The 26,360-nt window shown below is 48.2% G+C and overlaps 1 protein-coding gene across 1 annotated transcript in view; it reads left to right on the forward strand.

The window, feature by feature from the left end:
- WNT2 (Wnt family member 2) overlaps positions 1–22,367 on the forward strand; it is a 60,466-nt gene extending 38,099 nt beyond the window's left edge. Inside the window, exons 4-5 of the mRNA XM_008152424.3 lie at positions 4,293–4,557; positions 22,138–22,367. Of these exons, the coding sequence (XP_008150646.1) occupies positions 4,293–4,557; positions 22,138–22,367 (495 nt within the window). The remainder of the gene's footprint in view (positions 1–4,292; positions 4,558–22,137) is intronic.
- The last annotated feature ends 3,993 nt before the right edge of the window (positions 22,368–26,360 follow it).

The raw sequence follows: 26,360 nt of genomic DNA on the forward strand, positions 1-26,360 counted from the left end.
TCTCCTCCTCCGCAGCATGCCCGGTTTGGAGGAGCCTCAGCCCTGGCTGCACAGGAGAAGCACCTGGGGAGGCCTGGGACGGGGAGGACGCGAGCGGGGCTGGGGCGGGGGCGGGCGGTGGGGGTGGGGGCGGCGTCATTGGAGGGAAAAACAGCCACTCCGCAATACTTTCAACAATAAAATTAAGAAGAAGAAATGCACCTGAGAGCCGAAGTGCCCGCAAGGCCGCCCCGCCCCCAAGTCCAGGTCCTGCTGTATTCCGCCCGGGAGAGGCAGCTGTGTGTGCTAGAGACACCCCAGCTGATTCTAATGTGCAGCCGAAGAGAACCCCGGCTCTGCGCTCCCCAGGTGCCGGGAAGCAAGCCCCACATTCCTGTGCATATTTCACTGTGCAGATAGTTGGACTCTTTGGTTTCCCCTCTTTTTCCAGACCAAGCAGCCCCCCAGACTGCAGCCCGGCTGTCAGAGAACACGCTTTCCCTTTCTTCTTAGTGCATAGACGCACAGGCCGGCCTTTAAGAAGCGCCAGACCACATACATAGTTCTGCATTGCGCTTCTATCACTTGACTTCCTTCTATGGCTGTAAGACTTAAAGACTTATTCCAGGACCACATAATATTGCATTATTAAGCATATACCATGAAGTGCTTAACCATATTTTCCTATTGATGTCATCTGGGTTTTTTCTAATATTTTTGCTATTGCTAATTATGCTGCAGTGAACATTCATGTGGGTGTAAATTCCTCAGAAGTTGTGCAAATATTTCCAAAATACAATCACCAAGGTTAAAGGATATGTATATTGAAATTTTTTACAGTATTGCAAAAATGCTCTCCATTTAAATGGCACATCAATTTACTCTCCCACCAACAGTTTGTTAAAGCATCTCCTTTCCCATACTCTTACCAACATTCTTTTTTAAAAAAAATATATTTTATTGATTGTTTACAGAGAGGAAGGGAGAGGGATAGAGAGTTAGAAACATTGATGAGAGAGAAACATCAATCAGCTGCCTCCTGCACACCTCCTACTAGGGATGTGCCTGCAACCAAGGTACATGCCCTTGACCAGAATCAAACCTGGGACCCTTGAGTCCGAAGGTCGACGCTCTATCCACTGAGCCAAACTGGTTAGGGCTTACCAACATTCTTATAGTCAATCTTTTTACTATATGGCATATAGTGGTCGGCAAACTCATTAGTCAACAGAGCCAAATATCAACAGTACAACGATTGAAATTTCCTTTGAGAGCCAAATTTTTAAAACTTAAACTTCTTCTAACGCCACTTCTTCAAAATAGACTCGCCCAGGCCGTGGAATTTTGTGGAAGAGCCACACTCAAGGGGCCAAAGAGCCGCATGTGGCTCACGAGCCGCAGTTTGCCAACCACGGCTATATGCTAATCTGCTAGGCAAAATAATATATATATGTAGTGTTGTATTGTTTCAGCTTGCATTTCTCTAATTTCTAGCAGAGTTAAACATGTTTTTGTTAGTACTCTGTGTTTCGTCTGTGAATGGCTGGCTAATAGATTTTTGATGACTATTTGGAAGATGCAACATAATCCCCCATATTTCTCTCCCTCTTTTCCCCTATTATAATAGGTCTTTAATATTATCCCATTAATTATTGTCTTATTCAAAACAATGGAGGAAGCAGAGTTTGCATAATTCAAAACCTGAGAAAAGCACAGTGCCATTTATATTTAAGATTTTAAATGTTTTTTAGAGTGAAGAAACCTTTCTTACAAGTCCCTGGCAGACTACTCCTGACATTATCTTGGCCCAAATGGAATCATCCCATGCCCTCTGCTGGAAAGAGTCAGTGGCAGGACCATGGAAGTCCCCCTATTGACTTGGTCTGCTCTGGGGTCAGAGAGAGACATGGCCACCTCTGAAGCACGTGGCTGCCAACACCTGAGCAAAACTGAGGAAGGAAGAGGACAGTGGCTATTTCCACTCAATAGTGAGTGATGATCAACCGTGTGTACCACTGCCACATGCATTTTTAAGGATTTGTAAGGTGTATCTTTAAGATCCAATCTTAAATTATTATGTAAATCATCCAGTTAAACATATAAAAATAGCAACTTTGAAGTTTGCAACCTGGGAACTTAGCATTACAAAGGAAGGGCAGTACTATATCTTGTTATTTTTTAAAATTTTAATGATTTTAGAGAGAGAGGAAAGGAAAGGGAGAGAGAGAGAGGAAAACATTAATGGGTTGCCTCCCACATGCACCTGACTGGGGATCGAACCCACCACCTGGGCATGTGCCCTGACCAGGAATGGAACCGGTGACCTTTTGGTGCACAGGACGACACCCAACCAACTGAGCTACACAGGCCAGGGCTATCCGATCATTTTAAAGTTAGGAGTATTAACCCTTTGCACTCGCTTGCTTTTTTCTCGATTCCTTTATTCTACTCGGGATTTAATTTTTTAAATACCCCAGATTTTACAAAGCGCGGCAGTAGAATAAAAAACTGGAGTTTCTTTTCATACAAACTTATTTATTTGGATTTTTTATATTTCAAATTATTGATACATTCAAAGAGTAATTTTAATCTCGACATCCGAGTGCAAAAGGTTACTTATGAGTAAACAACTCAGCTTTAAAAGGAAAAAGCTGTGAAGAATGAGCATTCATAATCCGTTCCCAAGCTCGAGAAAGATCACAACTGACAATTAGGCTCTGCTCCCATCAGACACTCAGAGCAACGTGACACGAAGAAGGGCTATGAGCTGATCAGCCTTGGCGATCTCACAGGACCCTGGCTTCGTCCTTGGCTCAGTCGCAGAGCAGAGGAGGAGAAACCACCCTGCTGACAGTCCCCCTCCTCAATTTGGATCCCCAAGATGGAGGGTCTCTGGGGTGGGGTTATAGACAGAGGGGGAAGGGAACCCCCTTGATGACATTTTCCAAGCTGGTAATTCTGAACTAAATTCTTAGCGTAACACATTGAGAACATTCTTTCTAAGAACTTGGAGGTGTAGCTATACGCCGGCTTTGCCTACTTCCTGAGATTCTGGCATAATATGGTGGGTGTGGGGTGTGAGTGGGAGGCTCCCTGAAGCACTCATGCTCACCCCTCCTTTACCCCCCCCCACCCCATACCCCCCGCAAACACACACAGATACCAATATTCCAGGTTACCTCCCCTGGGCCTCACCCCAGGTAACTTACTCCTGGTGCTCCAACCTGGTTTGCCTGCTCCACAGACTCAGTTGCTGACCAAGGCTCTGGTAGAACCAAGTGTGCAGGAACGTTCTTCATTCCAGAAAGTCAGTCCTAATTTATTCACATGCTTGGAAAATGTGTCAAAATCATTCTGGAGCTGAAGGAGCCAAGAATGCACGGCTGTAAACTAATCCACTCGCACCCTTCCCCGTTCGGGCTCGCCACCGAGGTGTTTCCCTCCTAGCTCGTCATCGCAGGCAGACGGAGCCCTGTTACATCTGGAATCTGTCCTTGTCATCGCGAGGCAGCGTTGGAGGGCCAGGACAGAGACGGGAGAAGGGGGAATGGCTTTAGTTTGGTACACCAGGTCACAAAGACCTGGGCGTTTTTTAAGGATGTCAGAATGAACTTTCCTGGAACTCCAACTCCCCCATATGCCCTCACCCTCACATCGTTATGTTTGGGTGTTGGGTATGAGGCTCCCTGGGTGACCTGGATGGCAGGCCTTGGCCACAGACACAACCCTAGGAGGGCCATCTTGGCTCCCCAACTCTGCCCCCTCTGCTCCCACCTGTCCAGGAGCTTCCCCTCCTAAGACGTGAAAAATAAGGACAGTAGGTAGCGTGGGATTGTTGTGAAGATCAAGGTCACTGAGTGTAGAAGGCCTTAGCACAATGGAACACGCAGAGCACCCATCAGTAGTAGCAATCACTAGAATCGGTTTAGTACATGATGCAGACTTAGCCAAATTTGCATAATAGCATACATTTTTAATAGAATACAGCTAGATGTATGTGGAGAATATTCTAATTCATTGCCTTACTCTTCAGACTGGCCCCGTTCCCTATTGAATTCACATGAGTGCGGTTTTTGTTATACCGGTAGCCTGACGGGGCTCACGGCCAGGCAATGCCTCCCACTCTCTCCCCGCCTCCCCGCATGCTCTGCAGTCAGTGCAGTGTGGCTGACGTGACCAGCCAGTGACCACAGACATCCCCCGTGCTAGCCCCGGGGTCCTGTGTCTTCAGTCACTCCGTGCTGTTCGGAAAGCTGTAGCGCATGTCACGCACTTGAGTCCACCTCCACTGGACAGCCTGTCTTTCCCCACAGGCTGTGAAGCGGTTCCTGAAGCAAGAGTGCAAGTGCCACGGCGTGAGCGGTTCCTGCACGCTGAGGACGTGCTGGCTGGCCATGGCCGACTTCAGGAGGACGGGCGACTACCTGTGGAAGAAGTACAACGGGGCCATCCAGGTGGTCATGAACCAGGACGGCACTGGGTTCACTGTGGCTAACAAGAGGTTTAAGAAGCCAACGAAAAATGACCTCGTGTATTTTGAGAACTCTCCAGACTACTGTATCAGGGACCGAGATGCAGGTAAGTTTAAAACACTTTACTCACTGCACGTAATTCTCCAGCGGTCAGCACGCCCAGGTAAAGGCAGTTCTGTATTTTCAGCTCCCCAGTCCTGTGAGTGCAGCTGCTGCCTTCAGGCGCAAAGCTCGTGTTCTTATCATTCATATTTAAAGTGCACAGAGAGCTCTCCTAAGATCCTGGAGAAATGGGACCCCAACAAGAATGTTTGTGGCAAAAAGTCAAAATACAGCCCTAGCCAGTTTGGCTCAGTGGATAGAGCGTCGGCCTGCAGACTGAAGGGTCCCAGGTTCGATTCTGCTCAGGGGCACATGCCCAGATTTCAGGCTTGATCCCCAGTGGGGGGCATGCAGGAGGCAGCCGATCAATGATTCTCTCTCATCATGGATGATTCTCTGTCTCTCTCCCTCTTCCTTCCTCTCTGAAATCCGTAAAATATACCTTTTAAAAAAAAAGTCACAATATGCAGATTAGGAAAATTCTTCCGCCTGGACGAAACTGGAATTGGTGTGTCAACCCGCACTGTGTATAGCATCCCAGCCTTTCCTGTGGTTCTGCAGCCGACAGGAGCATGGCTTTGCAGTGTATATTCCCCTTTGCAGGTCCGACCTCTGGGTCCCAGGGCTTTCAAGTTTGCCCGTTTTTGAAATCTACCGTCTTTCACACTCCTCTGCGCTTTCCACTATGCTCAGAAGTTGCCAAATACTAGAGAAAGAATTCATCCCACTGGCCTGGCTGCCGGGGAGCGATGGATGAGGGCTGTGTAAGAGGCACTTCGGCCACTGAGGCCACAGCTCCCCTTGCACACAGCACCTTTCCCATTTGAACCCACCCAGGAGCAGCTCCGTCAGCCTCAGCACAGCTGTCCCCTGGTGTGTTTTGCAAGTGTGCTGTGCCCAGTTCCCACCCCTCCTGCTCAGCACTGAACGCCAGGCTTAGCACAGTCTTTGCAAAGAATCTGGTACAAGATAAGAATGAGTACAAGTGGATAGGAGGTGCTAGGGAGCCCATAGCCAACTTTGGCTCAAGCCAACTTCTCAGACTTAGTAGAAAACAAGGGAGCCCATGATCAGGAAAAACATCCTTGAACCTAAATTCCCAGTTTGTTTTTCATTCCAAAGTAATTGCAAAGGAACCAGTAAAACAGTGCAGCCGGCCGCCAGCCCCTAACCTTAGACTGACCAAGAAGCACGATTACCAGGGAATGTCACCAGAAGTCCAGGGCCTCTTCGTTGACCTGAGAGGTTGCATTTCCTTCCTGGTTGATGAGCCAGCTCTTTGCAGCACTTGAGCAGGTTCGCACATGCAGTCTCTGAACTAATAACTGCCAAGCGGAGGGCCCGCTGCTGTGCCCTGCAGCATTCCTGACGCGCTTTGGGACCTCTAGCAAGTCTTCCTTCCTGCTGGGCCACAGCTTGAGCAGAATCCCCATGAAACCTGTGCTTCGATACAGATTGTCCCAGAGGTTTGGGTCCTTCTCTGCTCTTAAGTAGCTGCTTAATCTCAGGGTCCTGGGGCAGACTATGGGGATAATGATATCGGGATCATTTTAGGAGCTACCCATTGACCCCTGTGTGCCAGGTACTGGACTAAGATCATTGCACACGTGGTTTTATTTCATCTTTTGAGCTGCTCTATGACATCAGTGCATTGGAACTGGTTTCCTAAAAAAGAAGAAGAAGGAAGAAGAGGGTGGCTTCTGGTTGATCAACCAAGAGCCAAATGCACAGCTTTGTTTTAGTCAGATAAGCAGCCCTAGAGGTCATCGTCCCAATTGTACACATGAGAAAAGTGAAGGACCAGCTCAAGACCTCATGGGTCTTGGAGGGGATCGATGTCTGGCTGGCTGACTCCATGGCCTGTGCTCTTGACCCTGACACTGTAACTTGTCCCTACCTGTCTCCGAGGGCATGCACATGAACAGGCCTTGTGAAGCAAGAACCTCATTTCAAATGTAAGAGGATCTGCTTCCCTGGGACTTCGTTTCTATTTTGTTTTGTTTTGATTGAAGCAGTTTGCACAGTAAAGTAAACAGTTATGCTTGATGATCATTTAACTGCCTCCTGGATATTCAATTACATAAAGACCTTACTTTCTCTTCCTCACGAGGAGATTAGGCAACTTCAGGATACTGTTATTCTTGCACATGTTGCTGTTTCTACTCCCTATATGAGAACACAATTCTGTTTCTTGATCCTAAAATAACAAACACATCCGTAGCACCTGCCATGTGTTAGGGCTTGGTCTACATTCTCTCCTTGATTCTCATGGGAAGTCTGTAAGGTGGGTATGTTATTATCCCATTTTATGGGAGAGGAGACTGAGGCTCTGACAGACAAGTTATGGATTTTGCCCAAGGACCCTCAGTTGGTAAGAGGCAGGCAGAGCAGGGATCTGCACCTGAGTTCATTCATTCTTGTTACTCGGCCTCCAGATGGGCCAGCCACACAACACACTGCCACAATGTGACTTTCTGAGGGAAGCGATATAATTTATTTATTCTCTTCATTTACTTCTCTTCTCCCTAAGCTTATTCCAACTTAGCTGACTTGCAAATATGTGAACCGTTGGTGTTGATTAATCAGGAACCACCCTGTTACTCCTTTTTTTTTAAGTAGTTAGTTCCAATGTATTAGATCAGAATTCCAGTAACATTCTAGATTATTCATAAGTTACCTGAACAATACTTAATGCCCCTTTGAGCTGAACCTAAGAAAATGCCAAAGTCATCCATGCAAACCTTGCAATATTTCTTTGTAATTCTCTTTTTTCCTTTCTCTTTTTAAAATATTTTTTATTGATTCCAGAGAGGAAGGGAGAGGGAGAGAGAGATGGAAACATCAATAATGAGAGAATATCATTGATTGGCTGCCTCCTGCACACCCTTTACTGGGGATTGAGCCTGCAACCCAGGAGTGTGCCCTTGACCAGAATCCAACCCAGGACTCTTCAGTCCGAAGGCCGATGCTCTATCCATTGAACTAAAGAGGCTAGGGCTGTAATTCTCTTGATTGTAATTCTCAATGATTGCTTTGGCGATTCAGGGTGTTTGACATCATACAAGCAAAAGTGCAGATCAATGGCAGAGTATACTTTTCATATTGGAGTCATGCACAAATAAGATGCACGTATAAGATGCAGATTTCCCGTAAGAAAGCTTTCAACCCACACAGCTGCTAAGAGACTTGCACCTGTCTGTGTGATCGTGGCCTTCCAAAGGTGAGGCTTTATCCTGGCCATAGTGTGCATCCAAGCAAGTCAGTCAAAACAATCATGGAAGTGTGTGGTTCAGGACCATCCTGGAGTAGCTCCTAGCTTCTCTTTGTAGAGGCAGGGAGGTGTGACAGAATCTGAGACCTGGGAGAAGGGGGGACTCCGTCATCTAACTCGCATTGGCATTCCTCCTCTGAGCTCTGCTCTCTCATCATGAAAGGAAGGTGTGGGGTCAAGGCTAACATCCTTGCAGCATGCACATGTCACAGAATGAACACATCCCCAAGGGACCCTTCCCTTCACTCGACTCTTACTATGTTAGGGACAGCCTGTTTTCTGGTAAAGGGAACTCCCAATAAGTCAGAAGTTTGCAGTAAACTTTAAATCAATGAATGTATATATGAACTTTAAAAAAATTTCTCTATTAAAATTGACATACCCTTCCCCTAGAGCACATCGCATACCACCCAATCTGTTTGCTTGTGGTCATATTGTTTTATTTTGCTCTTTGTAATATCAGGCACGCTTAATATTCAACGTATCGGGCACCTTTTACTCGCCAGCACAGGGAACACAATGGTGGTGAGCAGGTTGAAGATGGTCAAGTAATAGATACTTGGGACTGAATGTCTTTCCTCCTGTTGGTTAGCACCTGTTTCCTGTTCAAATTAACTCACGAGTTGAATGGAGCGAGTCGGCTTGTTTTGTCAATGTGGCTTGTGGAGTGGATCAAGTCTACCGTCTAGTCCACTATTTTCCAAAGTGAGGTCCTTTTCAGAGATATAGCGAACTAAAATCTCAGGACATTGTTCCTGATGTTCTGTAAGCATTTCAAACTTAAATACATCAAGCAGTTTAAGTAATCCATGACTCCTGATTTTTCTGTAATTATTAGGTAAGAAGAAATCCAGGGAGACATGATGGGGGGGGGGGGGCGGTTTCTCTTATTTATAAGACAAAGAAGGAAAAGGTTTTTTATTTGAGGATCTCTAGATAAATGTCACCTCCCAAACAATATCCCCCACCCTGGCTTGCCCAGGGTCAGAGGGTGTTCTTTCACATCCAGACCCTGCATTTTCAGAAACCCTCTTGACTGTGAGTAAGCACGTTAAAAGGATTTCATCCTTCAGAGCTTTCCCTGGAATCAGTTTGACAGAGGTTATCAAGTCAGCCTTGCGGTGACATCCTGACATAATGACACCAGGACAGATTTCGACGAGAATTGCAGAAGGGTGAGGCAAGACCCTGAGGTATTCCTGTGTGCGGACAGATGCAGACCCCAGGTGGGGAAGGGAGGGGGACGCTGGGTGGATTCCTACTCAGAGTCAGACCCTGAGCTACATACCTGGTGTGCATTTTCTCTGAATCTTCATGGCAGTTCCCTCTATTTAGAGAAAAGGAAACCGAGGCTCTGAAAAGCCACGTAACTTGCCCAAAAGTTTGTGGCCTGTAAGTGGTAAACAAAACAAATTAATAAAAATCAAAACAGAAATCCATACTCCCCTTACTCCACCACTTTACTTCCTGAAGTTTGGCGGGGAGGGGAGATCTGTCTAATCAAGAGGCAGCATGAGGACCTGGGGACATCATGGAATGAGGTGCCTACAAAGTGGAGGGTGGGGGATGGAAAGTGGTCGGGCTCAACCTCACCCACACTTGGCTCAGGTTGCTTTGACTCCCCTGTCAATTACAAGCCCTTCAAGTTTTGAAGAATGGTAATATTGCTAGTAATTCCTAAGAAATGATCGGCTCAAAAATCGATTAAGAAAGGTATTCTTACGGCGGCAACAGAGACCTTTTCCCCGAGTCTTCAATTGAAAACGGAGTCAGTGCTCTGATGTTCGACTATAAATACTCCCCTTGATGTGAAGAGCATGGCCAGCCGTGTGAGGCTGCGCATGTGACATTCTGCAGGCCATATGGGAGGCTAGGTCTGGAAGCTGGGCTTCTGGGATGGGTATGCTGGCAGTTCTGTGTTATCTACTCCGGTTATTGCCCCAGGCATCCATAAATCAAAGAAGCCCTTAAGTCAGAGATAGGTTCATCTCTCACTAAGGAATGCTGCTATCCTCGCAGAGTAGCGTCTGCACCTAATCACTGGCCACTTTCGCTGGTTGTGATATACAAGCCCTGACCTGGGCGAGAGGTCACCCGGAGGTCTCCTCATCAGCCAGAGGAAGGAAGCAGCCCTCCACCCTTCTCCAGTCAAGTTCAAAAAACAAATGGAGTCCTGCCATTGTGTAACTGGTTAGGCCGCTAAAAGCCCAGTACCTGGCTGACAGCTGTAGGCTGTGAATGGTCGAAGTGTTCAGGTGTCGAGGGTTTTCCTCACATAAGTCATATTTGGCCAACAGCTTAGAACCCACGGAAACACAATGCCAACCATGGTTGACAGAGATTGGTGTTCTAGACATGCCCTTTGGTGTGGCCAGGTTTGCAGAACCTCTAAACGCTGTGACTGTGACCCGATTAAAAACAAGGGAGCAACATGTGAGCAAATAGCAATGGGTGGGCCTTGTTTTGATATGAAATGCACAGTTCCCACCAGTACATCTTAAGTGCCTCAGTTCTTCCCAGAACAAATACTTTTTGAGCCCCTTCTATATGCCACACATGGCATAAGCCCCTTGAATGCAAAGATGAGGAAGACGAACTGGGCCCGTGCCCTCCTGGCCTCCCGGGCTGCAGATGAGCCAGGTTGGCAGCCACGGGGCACAGCCCTCGAGCTGGGCAGGAAAGTGGTGTTTCTTAGGTTTCCGTCCTCACTCCATTGCTCTATTACAAGGTCTTATCCTTCATTTGTCATTTTGACGAAGTTATTCCTCCCTTTCTGCGTTGTGACTTATAGACATTCATGAATTGATATCTAAAAAGTGCTAAGACAGTGAGACTGGAAGAGAAGATGAAAAACATATTTGTGAGGCTTATAAGTCACCATTTCATAGACAGTTAATTGATTATGTTGTGTGGTTAATATTCATTATTAACCAGAAGACCATCTTTTCAAACTCTTAGTAACTTACAATGTAATTAGCTCCTCCCTCTTTCCTAAAACACCCCATTCCCCTGATTTTCCTTCTGCCCCAACAGCTGGCCTTCCTCAAGTTCAGTTGCTAGTTTCTCCTACTTCTAAATTCTGAAGATCTGGGATGGTGAACACACAATACAGTATACAGATGATGTATTATAGAATTGTGTACCTGAGACCTATATAATTTTGTTAAGCAATGTCATCCCCATACATTCAATAAATAAATATATAAATTAAGGACTGGGTTGCTGCTCCCTGGAGAAGTGTGCCCTGATTTGGTAAGGGAAGGCTGATTTTAATTTTTTTAATTGCTTTAAATTTAATACTTAGTAAATCAGGAAATACCAGGTATATGTTGGCCACCTGAGAACTATGCAATAGATAGAAGAAATATAAGACCTAACCCCTGTCCTTGGAGAAACAAGATGAGTGAGAAATGATAAAACATTTCAAAACAGCACATGAGCCCCTTTTGCATGACATGCGTTATAGGACTCAGGAGGTCAGCTGAGCGTGGGGCAGTCAGGAAGAGCTCTATGAAGGGGCTGAATCTCAAAGGATGGGAAGATTTTCAACCTAAAGGAGGCAGAGGAAAGTCTAGAGCAGCGGATGAGAGTAACCCTTATGAACAGTCTGCAGGTCTGTGATATCAGAGAGTCACTCTGGTGAGCGGTGAGAAGGTGGCCTGGTTAGAGGACACAGGTGGGGGCAGTGGGAAGTGATGTGGGTGGGCTAGTGAGTGCTGCTATGGAGAGCCTTGCAGAGTCTGGCTTCAACAACTTTAATTTCACAGCGGCAGTTGCTACTTTAATGGGACGTGTTTTCCTGTGCCGGTCAAACTTTTCCTAGTTTTTATGCAAACATTAAGTAAAATCATCTGAGATAAGTGGAGACATAGTCTTTGCTAGCTGTACCTGGCAATTTTTAATGCAAGGAAGGGTAAGCCTTGTGAGTAGATGAATGTGCGGTCTCTAACGTTTGCTCTTTAACATTCTTTTCTTCCCTCAATAAATCTGTGTCATTAATGACAACGTGTAAGTCAACCAGAGGAGAAACAGCCTATTGGATGACGGGCGTAAGTGAATGTTGCTTTACACCCTAATGGTCAACATATGGGCTCCTGTCAGCCTGGAGGGGCAGGAATTTCCACAGACACAGGCCCATCCACAGAGAGAGCACCCTTCCTGCAGGTCCCGGAGGTGTGGGTCTGGGAACTATTAGCAAAGGCCCTCCATCCTCCTCGGCTGTCAGGAAGATGCATGTTGGTGGAGACAGAAATGTTTTTGTACTGGGAACCCTGGCTCCGTTATTAATTTTATAGCTCTGGGGATGGGATGCTTGATTCTGGGAAGTTCCCTCAGCATCGCCCCACCAGAAGGACATGATGTGGCCACACACTTACGTAGCTTAGAAACTCCGATTCTTCCTCCTCCCTTTCCCCATGCCTATGTGAGCTCTTGTGCAAGTCGTGGTGAGGACAGCACCTGTGGAGAGGGGAGGGGTAGATCTGGTTGGAACCCACGCCTCCCCACGGCACAGACGGTGCGGACTACCTGGGTCTTGTCGACACTGAGTCTAGACCCGTGGTCGGCAAACTGCGGCTCGCGAGCCACATGCGGCTCTTTGGCTCCTTGAGTGTGGCTCTTCCACAAAATACCACGGCCTGGGCGAGTCTATTTTGAAGAAGTGGTGTTAGAAGAAGTTTAAGTTTAAAAAATTTGGCTCTCAAAAGAAATTTCAATCGTTGTACTGTTGATATTTGGTTCTGTTGACTAATGAGTTTGCCGACCACTGGTCTAGATGATCTTATGACAGTGTGGTGTGCAGATGACAGAAGGTGGTTGGGCTCACTGAGCCTGAGTCTGCAGCCCTCTATCCGGGGACTAAGGCCTGCATGCAGACAGTCTACACATCTGGGCACACGTCACAAACACAAAGCAAAGGGAAGTCAGGGAAAGGAGCTTCCAATGGGTCCCTTTCTCTCTCTCTCTCTCTCTTTCTCTCTCTCTCTCTAATATAATAATATATATATTTATATATATTTTTCACAGAGAGGAAAGGAGAGGGATAGAGAGTTAGAAACATCGATGGGAGAGAAACATCAATCAGTTGCCTCCTGCACATCCCCTACTGGGGATGTGCCCACAACCAAGGTACATGCCCTTGACCGGAATCGAACCTGGGACCTTTCAGTCTGCAGGCCGACACTCTATCCACCGAGCCAAACCAGTCATGGCAGGTCCCTTTCTCTTAAGTGAACTGGGTAGATTAAAGTGCGATAAGAGGTAACGTTTTTAAGCAATAGGAGTGATTTTTTAAATAGACATTAAATGTGAAGTATCTACATATGTGTTTATGCTGTTAACATATAAATTGGGAGACTAATGATAGGGCTGTTACTCAAAACTATTTTTGAAATTTCTCCTTTGAAACATTTTTAGAGCCAGCCTGATGTGCTTTTGTAGATACGGTCTGATGCAAATATCTGACCTATAAAGATCAATTTGGTTTCTGGAAACGGCTCAGAGAACATGCGAAGGAAGTCAGAGGAGAGTTAGGTACGGGACCAGGCTGCCACCCCGTGTTCGGTGACCTCCCGCGCTGCTGTGGGCTTTCCTGAGACAGAGGGTTCTCCTTGGAAAGGGCTCTTCCCAAGCCTTCCGCCCAGGCCACCTCAGTGACATATGTTCACACCACCTCTAGGGCACACAGGCTTTGCACATGCCACCTTGGCATTGCAAAATAATGAGTCCCATTTCTCAAAAAGGTGACAAGCATTTCAGCGCAGGAGAAATGCAGTGTGAGCTGCTAACACCATGGTAACTCGTCTTGTTCACCTTTTCATGTAACTTGAGGTATCTTCATTGTCTGCAGTATATCATGAGCTGGAGAAAAAGGTCCCTTCAAACAAGTTACATATTAGGAGCTTTGCATAGTCTTCATTTGATAAAACAACGAGGGAAAGAGCGGGAGATAATGCTAGAGCACTGCCCGTGGCCCCAACAAGCCACCCTGCTGCCTGGGGCCGGTGGGGGGGGGGGGGCGGGGGCATTGGATGGAGCCCTGCCGAGAGGCTGCCCGTCACAAGGTCAAGAGCTCCAGCTCTGGAGTCTGACAAACCTGCCCCCACATCCCGACCCTGCCACCTGCTGGCAGTGGGATGGCTCCCTGAGCCTCCATGTCTTCATTTCCAAGATGGTGATAACAATAATACCTACGTTAGCCCTCACCAGGTTTGCTCAGTAGATGCAGTATCCGCCTACAGACCAAAGGGTCCCAGGTTCGATTCCAGTCAAGGGCACGTACCTTGGTTGCAGGCTCCTCCCTGGCTCAGGCCCTGGTCAGGACACATGCAGGAGGCAACCAATCTATGTGTTCCTCTCACATCGATGTTTCTCTCTGTCTTTCCCTCCCTCTTCCACTCTCTCTAACAGATCAATGGGAAAATATCCTCAGGTGAGGATTAACCAAAAAAAAAAAAATAAATAATAATAATAAATAAAATAATACCTACTTTATAAGCATATGAGAACTACATGTGATGATGTGGGCAAATGCTTCCCCAGGGCCCAGCCCACAGCAGTGCTCCGTAAATCCTGACCTCAATTATGAATGGAAAGAAGAGAAAGACGATGAAAAAGAAGGTAGAGGAGAAGGCAGAAAGAAGAAGAATGAGGGGGAAAAGATGAAAAAAGGGGTGGATGAACCTCAAGGCTATTTGGTTTTGAAAATGTGAGAACTGTGCCCGCTGGGCGCAAGGCTGACAGTTAGAGCTTGCTCTGTTTCCCCAAGAGTTCTTGTCCTGGCCCAGGCAGGGGTGAGTGACTCATTAACAAGTGGGTGTGTCCTTTAGAAAAGAGACCTGAAAATATATGTCCCAAATGTTGAGAACTAAATAGCGGGCAGGCCGTACAGCTCAGTGGCTCCCTCTCATAGAGAGAATGTGCACATATGCACATGGATAGTCTTGATTCTTATCTATATTAATAAAAGTGTAATATGCTAATTAGTCCGGTTGACCTTCCTGACGAAGTCGGGGCTGCAAGGGAAGCACAGGTCCTGGTGCCAGAGGGAAGCCGGTGCCGGCAGCCAGGGGAAGAAAGGCCTACTCTTGCATGAATTTTGTGCATCGGGCCTCTAGTTCTCTAAGAATAATGGCGATGCTTTCAGTTTTGGAAAGACTAGTGTAGTGGTCAGCAAACCGTGGCTCGCGAGCCACATGCGGTGCGGTTTGCCGCTCTTTTGACTAATGAGTTTGCTGACCACTGGACTAGACTAAATGTTACCGTGTAGTTGGAAGCTGTGAGGATTAGGCAATTGTGGCATATTGTGTGCAAAGAGGTAAAGGGTAGTATATGACAGTGGTCGGCAAGCTCATTAGTCAACAGAGCGGCAAACCGTGGCTCGCGAGCCGCATGTAGCTCACGAGCTGCGGTTTGCCAACCACTGGACTAGTGAGAGGCTGCAGAGACAGTATAGCCCTATTGCTGTCAATTATAATGAGTCCTTATTATAATTCCAATAAAGGAAAGCAGTACCGACAAATTTCCCATTGCTCTGCAGTCTGGAGATGTGCTCCTCAGCCATTTTGATGAAAAGGCTGTGTATTTGCTCAGATGACAGCAAGTGTCAGAACTGCCCTATGCCCTTCAGCCTGTCATTAGAGCTAATCAGATCCAAACCCCGAGGCAGGGCCCATGTGCAGTCCATCGCTATGCAGCCTCATCTCTCCCAGGACTTCAGAGCCCGCCCTTCCCTCTGCTGTGGCCCATTCCTGGGTGCTGCTGCCACCTCACAGGGCCCATTGCCACTGCCGCCTACACCCACCGCTGTTCTCACATCAGTGGCTCTCGGCCTTCAAAACCCCCTCTCATCTCCTGCCTGCTCCTGGGCCTCACATGCCCTGTGAGGGCGCCTGGAGGTGGTGTGTTCATGTGAACTGCATTGTCCAGCATTCTATCACCGAACATTGAGCTGCTGAAATACCCCGTTGCCAGAGCTTTTGTCTCCTTTGCTGAAACCACTCTGCGTTAAGCTCTGTCAGTGGCCATCACTTTGCAGGCTGCTCTCAGAGGTTTGATGGGGCCGACATCAGATCACTGAGCAATCCTTCTGTTCAGAATCCAGTTCCTTTTCCGCATTTGGGAGACAAAACCACCATGACCGTTACTCAAGGCTGAGCTAGGTCACAGGCTCAGACAGCCTCAGGCTGTAACCCCTGGGGAAAGACCACTGAGTTTGATGTCAGGGGAGGCCCTTTGCCTGATTCAGGAATGAGATCATTACATCTTGGGCCCAACAGCCCCAAGGGCGAGAAAAACATTCTAATTGCATGGGAATATATTCATAGTCTGATATGTGCATTTCAGTAGAAATGACGCATGTTTATGTGTGTGGAGGGCTTCTGATCAAAACATGAGACAGTAAACATTGAGAGTCTCCTGTGGGATGGCAGGTGAGAGCGCTCTCCACGCCCACTGGGGTCCCATTCACACCCGGCTTCACTGGACATCGCTGAGATCTGCACCTCCACCCCGACCTCTCTGCGGAGGGTCAGAGAGTGTTTCCAGCGAGCATGTCTCCCTGGATGAACCACTCACAGCAAACTCAACAAGCTGAAAACTAAACTCATTATCTTTTCTCAAAGCCTGCCCCTCCCCACGTGGTCCCCACCCTAGGGAAGGTCACCAGCATAAACTCAGTCTCGATCAATCAAGACGGAAACCAGAAACCTGGGCGGACTCCTTGACTCTTCTCATCCTCTCACCTGCCCGTCCAATCAGGCACCATGTCCTGAAGGTGCTGCTGCCTCACCTTCGCTTGAGTCTGTTCGCCTCTCCCATTACCTCCAACACTGTCTCCATCCAGGCCAGTCCGTGGCCTTTTTTGGTCTCTAACTTATTTCCTTGCCTTCTCTCTGGTCCCCTTCAATCCATTAGACCCCAGCACCCACAATGATTCTTCTGATCAAATCATGTTGCTCTGTTGTGTAAAAGCTCTCAGTAGCGTCTCATTGGCCTTGGGTTAAAGTTTAAACCCCTTCACCTATCACAAAAGGCCTTTCACAGTGCAGCTTCTGCCCATCTCTTTGGTTCATTCTTGACACTCTCCCTTTTGTTTTTTTTTTTTTGTTTTGTTTTGTTTTTTTAAATATATTTTATTGAATTTTTACAGAGAGGAAGGGAAAGGGATAGAGAGCCAGAAACATCGACCAGCTGCCTCCTGCATACTCCCTACTGGAGATGTGCCCGCAACGAGATACATGCCCTTGACCACATGCCCTTGACCGGAATCGAACCTGGGACCCTTCAGTCCACAGGCCAACGCTCTATCCACTGAGCCAAACCGGTTAGGGCGACACTCTCCCTTTTGAATGCCACATTCCTGCCATGCTTAATACCTCTCTGCTCCTCACACATTTCCTGGTCTTTGCTGCCTCCTCCCTTTTCTCCTCCACCTTCTTCTGGTTATTGAAATACAAAATGCATACAGCAGAGTGCACATGCCACATATGTACAACTCTGAATTGTCCCAAATGAGTACATCCACAGAACATGTGCTCAGGTCAAGAACCCAAAGAGGACCAGTCTTCCAGAAGCCTCATTCATGACCCTTTACACAACCCTCAGAGAAATTACTATCCTGACTTCTAATAGCATAGACTAGTGTTTCCCACTTTTGTACTTTATATAAATGAAAATCACAGAATTGTGTCACACATCTCCTGCTACTTAACAAGATGTCGTCTACCACCATACCACCCTGAACGCGCCCTATCTCGTCTGATCTCGGAAGCTAAGCAGGGTAAACAATAAGCTTAAAGATGCCAATGAGCTTAATGGCCTAAAATAACCTTTCGGTCCTATCTCCAGCCTCATCACTCATTGCAGCTATACTTTTTCATTTGTTTCATCACCAAGCTTCTTGAAAATCGCCTCCATTTGGTGTCCAGCTGTGCTCTCTGCCCATTTGCTTTTCAACCCATTGTGCCCATCCATAGCTTCCCTCATCAAAGGGCATTGGTTGAGCCAAATGAACATTGTCAGTCTTTTCCTACTTGACACCCCGGCCACCCACTCCCTAATTCAGTGAGTGGGAGGTTCTTTCTTGTCTGGAATGCCTTTCACCGCATTTTTCCCTACTAATCTACTCATTATTTATATCATACTAGAGGCCCAGTGCACAAAATTTGTGCACAGGAACAGTCCCTAGGCCTGACCTGCGATCAGGGCCATCTTCTCCTGCTGCCCGCAGCTGGCCCTGATCCCTGCTGCCACCTACCCCGGTTCCCCATTTGGCATCAGGTTATCAGAGCCTGCCAGCCAGGGGAGGGACCAAGAGGTGGTCAGTGCACCTCATAGTGACTGGTTCGAGCGGTCATTCTGGTCATTCTGCCGTTAGGGTCAATTTGCATATTACCCTTTTATTATATAGGATAAAGGCCTGGTGCACTGGTGGGGGCCGGCCGGCCTGCCCTGATGGGGGCCCCAGATAATGGCGGTGGGGACAGTTGGGGCGAGGGGCCACGTGGGGGGTTTGCAAGCCTGCCACACCCCCGATTGGGGTGAGGGTCTCCACTGGGGGTGGGGCCGGCCAAGGCGAGGGGCTGCGGTCGTTCTGGTCTCTGGTCATTCCACCATTTCGGTCGCTGGGCTTTTATTATATAGGATTTCTAATGCCACCTCCTCTACAAAACTGCTATTAACAGCTTCTCTTCTGATCATGATTGCTACTATTAATATTAATACCAATAAATCTATAATAATAAAAGTGTAATATGCTAATTAGATCGAACGACCTTCCAGACGAAGCCAGGACTGTGAGGGAAGCCCGGGTCCTGGGTGCCAGAGGGAAGCCGGTGCTGGCAGCCGGGGGAAGGAAGGCCTACTCTTGCATGAATTTTGTTCATCGTGCCTCTAGTATTATTATAATGCTAGGGGCCCGGTGCACAAATCCGTGCACCTTGAAAGGAACTGTGGGCCACATGGCTGTGGTAGGCACAAGGGTGGGTCTTGGCCCATCCTTTGCACCCCCATCCGGCCCCTCCTGCCATGACCCCCAGTCCCATGTCTGCCGGTAGCCCCGCTCCCGCTGCTGCTGCTCCTATGTGCTGACAGTGCCAGCCCCACTTGCACCTGCTGATGGCGCGGAGCAATTGGGGCTGGCGCCAGCAGCGGTTGCGAGCGGAGCCAGAACCATCAGCAATGCAAGCGGCGGCTGCTGCCCTGATTGCCCCTTAGGAGCAGGGGGAGGTGGAGAAGCCCTCAGGGGTGATCAGGGCCAGCAGCCGACACTCGCACCTACTGATGGCACCAAGTGATTGGGATCGGTGCCGGGCACCAGCAACGGGTGCGAGCAGGGCCAGCACTGGCAGCAGGTGTGAGCGCTGGGCAGGACTGTAGCGAGGGAGCAAAGAATTTTCAGTAACCACCAGAGGCTCGCCCCAGTGACAGCGACCAGTGCCCGCCCCCCCTTGGTCTGAAACCCCTGCTCACCTGCTCCGCCATCCTGCCACGGCCAATGCCTGCCATGTTCCACACATGCCCCCTGGTGGTCAGCACATGTCATAGCGACCCAGTTGTTCAGTTGTTCCGCTGTTTGGTCTATTTGCATATTAGCCTTTTATTATATAAGAGGACCTTGGCTCACTTCCCCTAGAGCAGTGGTCGGCAAACTCATTAGTCAACAGAGCGGCAAACCGCGGCTTGCAAGCCACATGTGGCTCTCGAGCCACAGTTTGCTGACCACTGCCCTAGAACATAAGATCCTTGGGGCAAGATCTTTGTTTTGTTTGCTGATAAATTTTAAGCTCTCAGAAATGTGCCTAGCACATAGTAGGCACTCAGTAAACCCTTGTTAATTGAATGAATGGCTCATATTTTTGAGTACTTATTATGCAGGGCACTTTTGTGAATTATCTCATTCTATCCTCATCCCGATGAGGAAGGAACTGTATTTATTCCAATTTTGCCTGAGAGGAAACTGAAGCTTAATTGCCCAAGGTCACACAGTTGAAGCATAACAAAGCTAGGATTATGTGCAAGCCCTAAATACCCTCATTTATCACCTTTGAGCTTTGTCTACAGTGGTGCTTTGTGTAAAACTTTACTGTAGGCTACAGTAGGTTTTCAGCAAATTCTCCAAGCAGGTAGCACAGTGGCTCAGACATATTTGTGTTCACCAGATGTTTATTGAATTAAAAAATGTGTGTGCTGCCCTGGCCAATGTGGCTCAGTTGGTTGGAGCATCGTCCCTACACTGAAAGGTCGCCAGTTCAATTCCCCATTGGAGCACATGCCTAGGTGGCTGGTTTGATCCCTAGTCCAGGCAACTGATCAATGTTCCTCTCCCACCGCGCTCTCTCTCTCTCTCTCTCTCTCTCTCTGTCTCTCTCTCTCTATGTCTCTCTCTCTCTCTCTCTCTCTCTGTCTCTGTCTCTCATCTCCCTCTCCCTTCCTCTCTCTCTAAAATCAATAAAAACACATCCTCAAGTGAGGATTAAAAAAAAAAAAGAAGAACTTTCTAAAAAAAATATGGGTGTGCTGTTTAAGAGGCAGCATTTGGCAGTGAGTCCTTCTTGCACAATCAGTAATTCTGAGCACTGTCCTGATTGTTGCTGCAAATCTCGGCCCAGATGCTGCCTCTTCTAACCTTTGCTTCTTCGGCACCATGTAGGATCAGGGATGTCCCTGGCTGACCCACCCGCCACCCTGGCCCCAGCCCTTGCCATCCTTCCTCTCCTCTGCCTGTCTTCCTGCTGTCGGTGGCCTGATCACAGAGCAAGTTATGCCCCTCCCTCTTCTCTTTTTGACCCCACACTCTGCTTGAACCTGAGTGCTTCCCTGGTCATTCGTGACTGTCAGGGCAACATGACATTTATATAGATAATTGGAACGCAGTGCAGATTGTGATAAACACAGAGAGAGTCAGGAGGCACTGGAGGAGCTCTGAAGAGGAAAAATGGCTAGTTACGTGATGAAGGAAGGGGAAGTGAATTAAGTTACTATCTTTTTCATCCCAGGGAAAGCTAGGAGCCCAAAGCTTGGAATGCAGCCCGACCTCAGGTAGAGATAGAAGTAGATGGGAAAACAGTCCAGGATCTGAGCAGCATTCTCTTTCCGTGTCTTATCCTTGCTGTCTGTACATCTGTCTCATTCTGGTCTCTCTCTGGACCTCCTCTAGTCCACGGACCTCATTGTGGTGTGTGGCTACCAATGGCTACTGCGTTTATATTTGGCAAGATTTTCTCTATCAAAATCACACAGACTATGACTAACTGCTATGCTGTACACCCGAAACTAATACAAAATAATGTTGAATGCAAACTGTCATTGAAAAATACAATTTTTTTTAAAAAAAATCACAATTCCTCAGGGAAATATATTTGATTGGCTCACCGTAAGTCAGGTGCCCTCCCCTGGTCCAATCATCTGCCTCCAACAGAACAGGGTAATGTTGGATGATTATGGCTGCCAGACCCCCATCTCTGTCCAGGAGGAAGAAGCAGAAAGGACCATTGTAAGTTGAGCAGATGCTCCGAAAATGTCCACTGTACTTGGTTCTCTTGTGAAAGAATTCTAGGTGTTTCCCACAAAACAGAACAAATGAAGAGGCTTCCTATCATGGAGACTGTTTTTCAGGAACAAATTCATAAATATGAATCACCCCAAATAACTCAGAGGACGTTCCAATGGTCTTCCCACAGTAATTGTGTTCATCGAAAGTCTAGGCTCCTGGCTTCAACCAGGTGCCTCACACACATCTCGAAGGCCTGTGACACCACAGCATGAAAGACAGCCTGGCTGGGCATTGCTCCCTCCTCCAGGGCTTAAACAAATGATACCCACACCTCATCACCAACCGGGGTTCTCTCCTCATTCTAATGAGCCGGGGAACCAGGTCTGGAGAGACAGAATCCCTCCCTTTGAGGGCTCCACACCCTGACAAATTCCTTGTGAGAGAGCTAGCTTTGGCCACTGCTCCCTTAATGTGCTTCTTAGGTCAGGAGAGAGGGGACTGGGATAGATGCTTCTTTCATTCTGGTCTGGCCTTGCCCACTCGGTGGTCCATCAGTCCAAGGCTAGGTAGGGATCACCTGACAGGTTTATCTCAGGCAGAAGTGGGGACGCGGGGGTCAGGGTGCCCAGGGCAGATCTGAAGCTGCGCTCCACTCCATCCTTCCTGGACTTGGCCCTCGGCAGCACGATGTCCCCTGGGGTGGGGCCCCAGAATGGGGGGTCAGGGTGCTGTTCTGGAGGATGGATGACTCTGTAACTCTCCTCCTGGAGGCAGCTCCGAGCCACCCCCGCCTCCCCAGTGACGCCTCTCTGTCCTTCCAGGCTCCCTGGGCACGGCCGGCCGCGTGTGCAACCTGACCTCCCGGGGCATGGACAGCTGCGAAGTCATGTGCTGCGGCCGAGGCTACGACACGTCCCGCGTCACGCGGATGACCAAGTGCGAGTGCAAGTTCCACTGGTGCTGCGCCGTGCGCTGCCAGGACTGCCTGGAGGCCCTGGACGTGCACACGTGCAAGGCCCCGAAGAGCGCCGACTGGGCGGCGCCCACATGACCCCAGTGGCGGTCGCCACCCACCTTCCCTCCAAGGACTCCCCGGATCCGCAGGGACACTGGGCCTTTGGGTTCTCTCAGGAGGCGGTGGCCTTTGTCTCCGCAGAAGCCTCTCCCGCCTGCCTGGGGCCCGGGCCTGGGGCCACAGGTGCAGGAGAGCGCCCCGCCCTCTCTGCCGCCAGCTTTCTGGGCGCCTCTCTTCCTGGTGGCTGTTCCAGGGGAAGGGGTGTGGGCCCAGGTCACTGTCTCCACCCACCAGACGGTTCCTCTTCCCAGAGCCGTCGGCTCCTGGGGGAACCAGTGTCTCAAAGGAACCAGTTTCCCACAAATGCTCATGTAAAGCCCCAGGCTTCTCTCTGGAGGGTAACGGAGGGAAAGCAGGACCAGCTGCCACTGAATTAGCTTCCATTTCTAAGACCAAGCAAGGCTTGTGCCTGATCCAGCGATTGCCACAGCCTCCAGGGGCAATGGGCAGTTACCTGGAGAAGGGCAGCTTTCCATCCGCTTTAGGGGTGAAATGCAGTGGGAGCGGCAATAGCAGAAGCCTCAGAAAAGGAATGCCTTGCATGGCTGTCCTCTCAATACAAAGAACTGGTGTGCAGTGAGCCTTCTTTCTCACGTAGGATCGGAGGAGTTGAGAAAACTGACACTGTCAGTATTCTACAACTGTAGGGTGAAGATGGAGGAAAAGAACGTAGTGACTAGAGCAGTGATAGGCAAACTCATTAGTCAACAGAGCCAAATATCAACAGTACAACGATTGAAATTTCTTTTGAGAGCCAAATTTTTTAAACTTAAACTTCTTCCAACGCCACTTCTTCAAAATAGACTCGCCCAGGCCGTGGTATTTTGTGGAAGAGCCACACTCAAGGGGCCAAAGAGCCTCATGTGGCTCACGAGCCGCAGTTTGCCGACCACGGGACTAGAGTATCAGAAAATGTGTTTGTACAGATAAGGAAAAGGGGAGGGGATCAAATTCCTACCGGGGATGATGCATGTGACCTATGGGGTTTTGTAACTAGATGGCTTTGAGATGAGAACTTTGGGGATGATCAGAGCAGGGAACCAAAATGCTGACCGGGCGGTGTCCAGGGCTCAGTCCTGCCCAGACAGCCTCTCCCATAAGCAGATGGTTGGCCACGTGTGCAGAGGAGTATCGGCGAGCACTCACCACCCTGCACATGCATTTTAAAGACCTGACAGATGTAATTGTGTTCATTTGATGCTGACGAGATGACAAAATACCGTAGCCTAAAGCAAAGGACACGTAGCCTTGCTTATAAAGTTGGTAACCCTGGTATGTTCTATTGCAAACAAATCGTAACTTGGAGACTATATGTAAGAGGCCCAGCTATCATTTTGGAACATCAATATACAGGTTGTGGTTGGCTTCTGCTATGAGCAAAAAGATGACTATCTGGGGGAAATGGAGAGGCTGCCTGTCCCGTTTTGTGTATTACATTAAAAAAAAAAAGTGAAATAGATGAAGGTCCTTCTCATCCCCTCCTACAATTTGGTTCTAGTTCAAAATGGGATCGCTTCACAGAGCTATGTTGAGTCACAGGAAGCTTCCTTACACACATCTGACGTCAACTTATTAATACTTGCTCATTCTTTACGTCGTTGGCCTCTGGTTTCTCTATCCTCACTTCACAGCAGGACGTGGAGACGGAGGCCTGTGGGAAACAGATGCTGCAGTGCTTCGTCATAGGTGACCGCCGCCTCCCAGCCCTCTTAAACACACTGCATCCACCTCCTTTCCCTCGGCCCCAAACCCCACAATTAGGTGTCTACTTTTTCCAAAGAGGCTCTTCCCTCTTTTTGTCCTGTGGATTCAGAAGGGGGAGGGTGGAGTGTGACAGTAGCTACCCTGAGTTTAGTGGGGTCTGTGGGGAGTGGGAAGGCCAGGCAAGCGGGCTCCGTCTTCGTTACACTGAAGCTGGCTATGAATGCCTCGCTGGGAGGGCAAAGGGACTTTCATGGAATCCCAAAGCCATTAGCCCGTCTTCCTGCTGGATGAACTGTGACGTAAAAGATCCAGGGATGTATTTAGACATGGAAAGGGGCCTAGAGGACATCTCAGCTGCCCCCAGTTTATATCTGGGAAACGGAGACCGGGGATCTGTGCCAGTATCAGCCCTTACGCCAGTGCTCCATCACAAGCAGGACCACGCTCTGAGTATTCCAGAAAGTTAAGCACTTTATCTATTACATGAAACTAGTTTGTCTCAGGATCAACTCGGTAGATTCTAAATAATTTTAGCATCCAAAGGCAATGATCTTGGGATGTTTAAATCTGACTTTCTTTTTATGGGGAAGTGTATCCTTCCTGACAAGGAGCAAGGGGACAAGGCATATCCATGTTCACATCTGCATAAATTGTCCGAATTTGTAAAGGAGACTCTGCCAGCCACCTAAAGCGGCAGCGGATGTGGCCACTGTGGAGGGCATAAGAGAGTGAAGTACTTTTATCTGCTCTTCTGATAGAGGAAATCTCCATTATTTGAAAAAATTGGGGAGGGGGGGGTGGTGAAGATAATTCAAATTCAGTTTTGTTAGGGCTTAGTGAGGGTTGATATTCCTTGAATCTAAAATCTTGATAGCTGAGGCTTTTAAGGGAATGCATGGCATAAACTACACAAAACAAAATAAGAGATTCTATTCAGGTCAAATCCTCTTACAAATTACCTCCCAGTAAAATATTTATAAATTGAAGTTTTTTTAGGCCCAAGATGACATCCATTAATTTTCTGCAATCTCTGAAAAAGTTCCACACCATAGGAGATCCTAATTCACTGGAGTGTCTTCAATAAAGATAAAAGTCTGCACGTGACTCTGAGACTTAGCAAATGGGTTGTTCTCTTCAATAGTTTGCCTCCCTGAATTAGTCTGTGGTGCAGACTGATCTGTCTTCTGGGAACACACTTGTCAAGTACATTGTAGTAACAGCCCCCTGGACAGCCTCATGCTCTGAAAGCTCCGATGCCCTGCCTTCAGAGACCAGCTTACCTGCTCAGATGCCTTAAGCTCAAGCACAAAAGCCCCCAGTGCAATTACCACACTCAGCTCTGGCCCTGTGCCCCTTGGGAGGGGGATCCTGGCATTATTAGACCACAGAGGATTCAGGATGGATGTGGGAGGAGCTTAGGGCACCCAAGAGCACTGACTATCTTATACAAATGTCGCCAGATTGAAATGAGCATCCCGGAAGGATCTATCACATGGGAATGTACTGCGAATGGACCCAGAAGGGGAGTGAGAGGGAAAGAGCGTGTAGCTGTTGGCAAGTGATCGGCTGAGCTCTTGTTGGTAACCTCCACCCTTCCTTCTGCTGTAGCGGCCCCCCCCACCCCCCTCCCCCGCCGTCCCCTCCCCTCCCAGCACCTTCTTCGAGGCTCAGAGTCTCGGGCCCTTGCCCAGATCCTCTGTACCTATTGTGTGGCTCTGCTAGAGTCTGTGACATTCATTTTAGAGATGTTTTCAATTGTCCCAACCGTATTTCTTTTTATTGGAGTTACTATATAGCTTGAAAATGGCAGGTATCACATTTCTTTTTCAAAGAAGAGAGCTTTAAAGTCAGAAAATCTGCCTTCTCATTGAGATTTCTCAACCGTGTTAACTTACTAAGAATCTTACATCAACTCCATGAGACCTACAGTATGGACTTTCTCTCTCCGAGGCAGCCAACGTGATTGTGCATGCGCTTGCGCTTGCTGGCATTTGCAGGCCAGGATTTTGTTATTACTTCTCATTTATTAAAGGCTGGCCCAGGGCTGGTGTTTTCTCACTCCGCTGAAGAACATCCATCTCCCCTCTTGCCCACTCTCAACATAAAGGCTCAGAGAGGCATCCAATGGACCAGAACCATTCTTTTATATTTGTTTACTGTACTTCAGCCTGGCTTTTCTTATCTTAAGAGCAAGAGTTATGCTCTTAACAAATAGATCTCGCTGGTTCCAAAGCTGGTAAATGGCTTCTGTCAGGTCTGTGCTGA

Source organism: Eptesicus fuscus, chromosome 14 (genome assembly GCF_027574615.1).
Source record: "Eptesicus fuscus isolate TK198812 chromosome 14, DD_ASM_mEF_20220401, whole genome shotgun sequence".
Classification (NCBI taxonomy): Eukaryota; Metazoa; Chordata; class Mammalia; order Chiroptera; family Vespertilionidae; genus Eptesicus; species Eptesicus fuscus.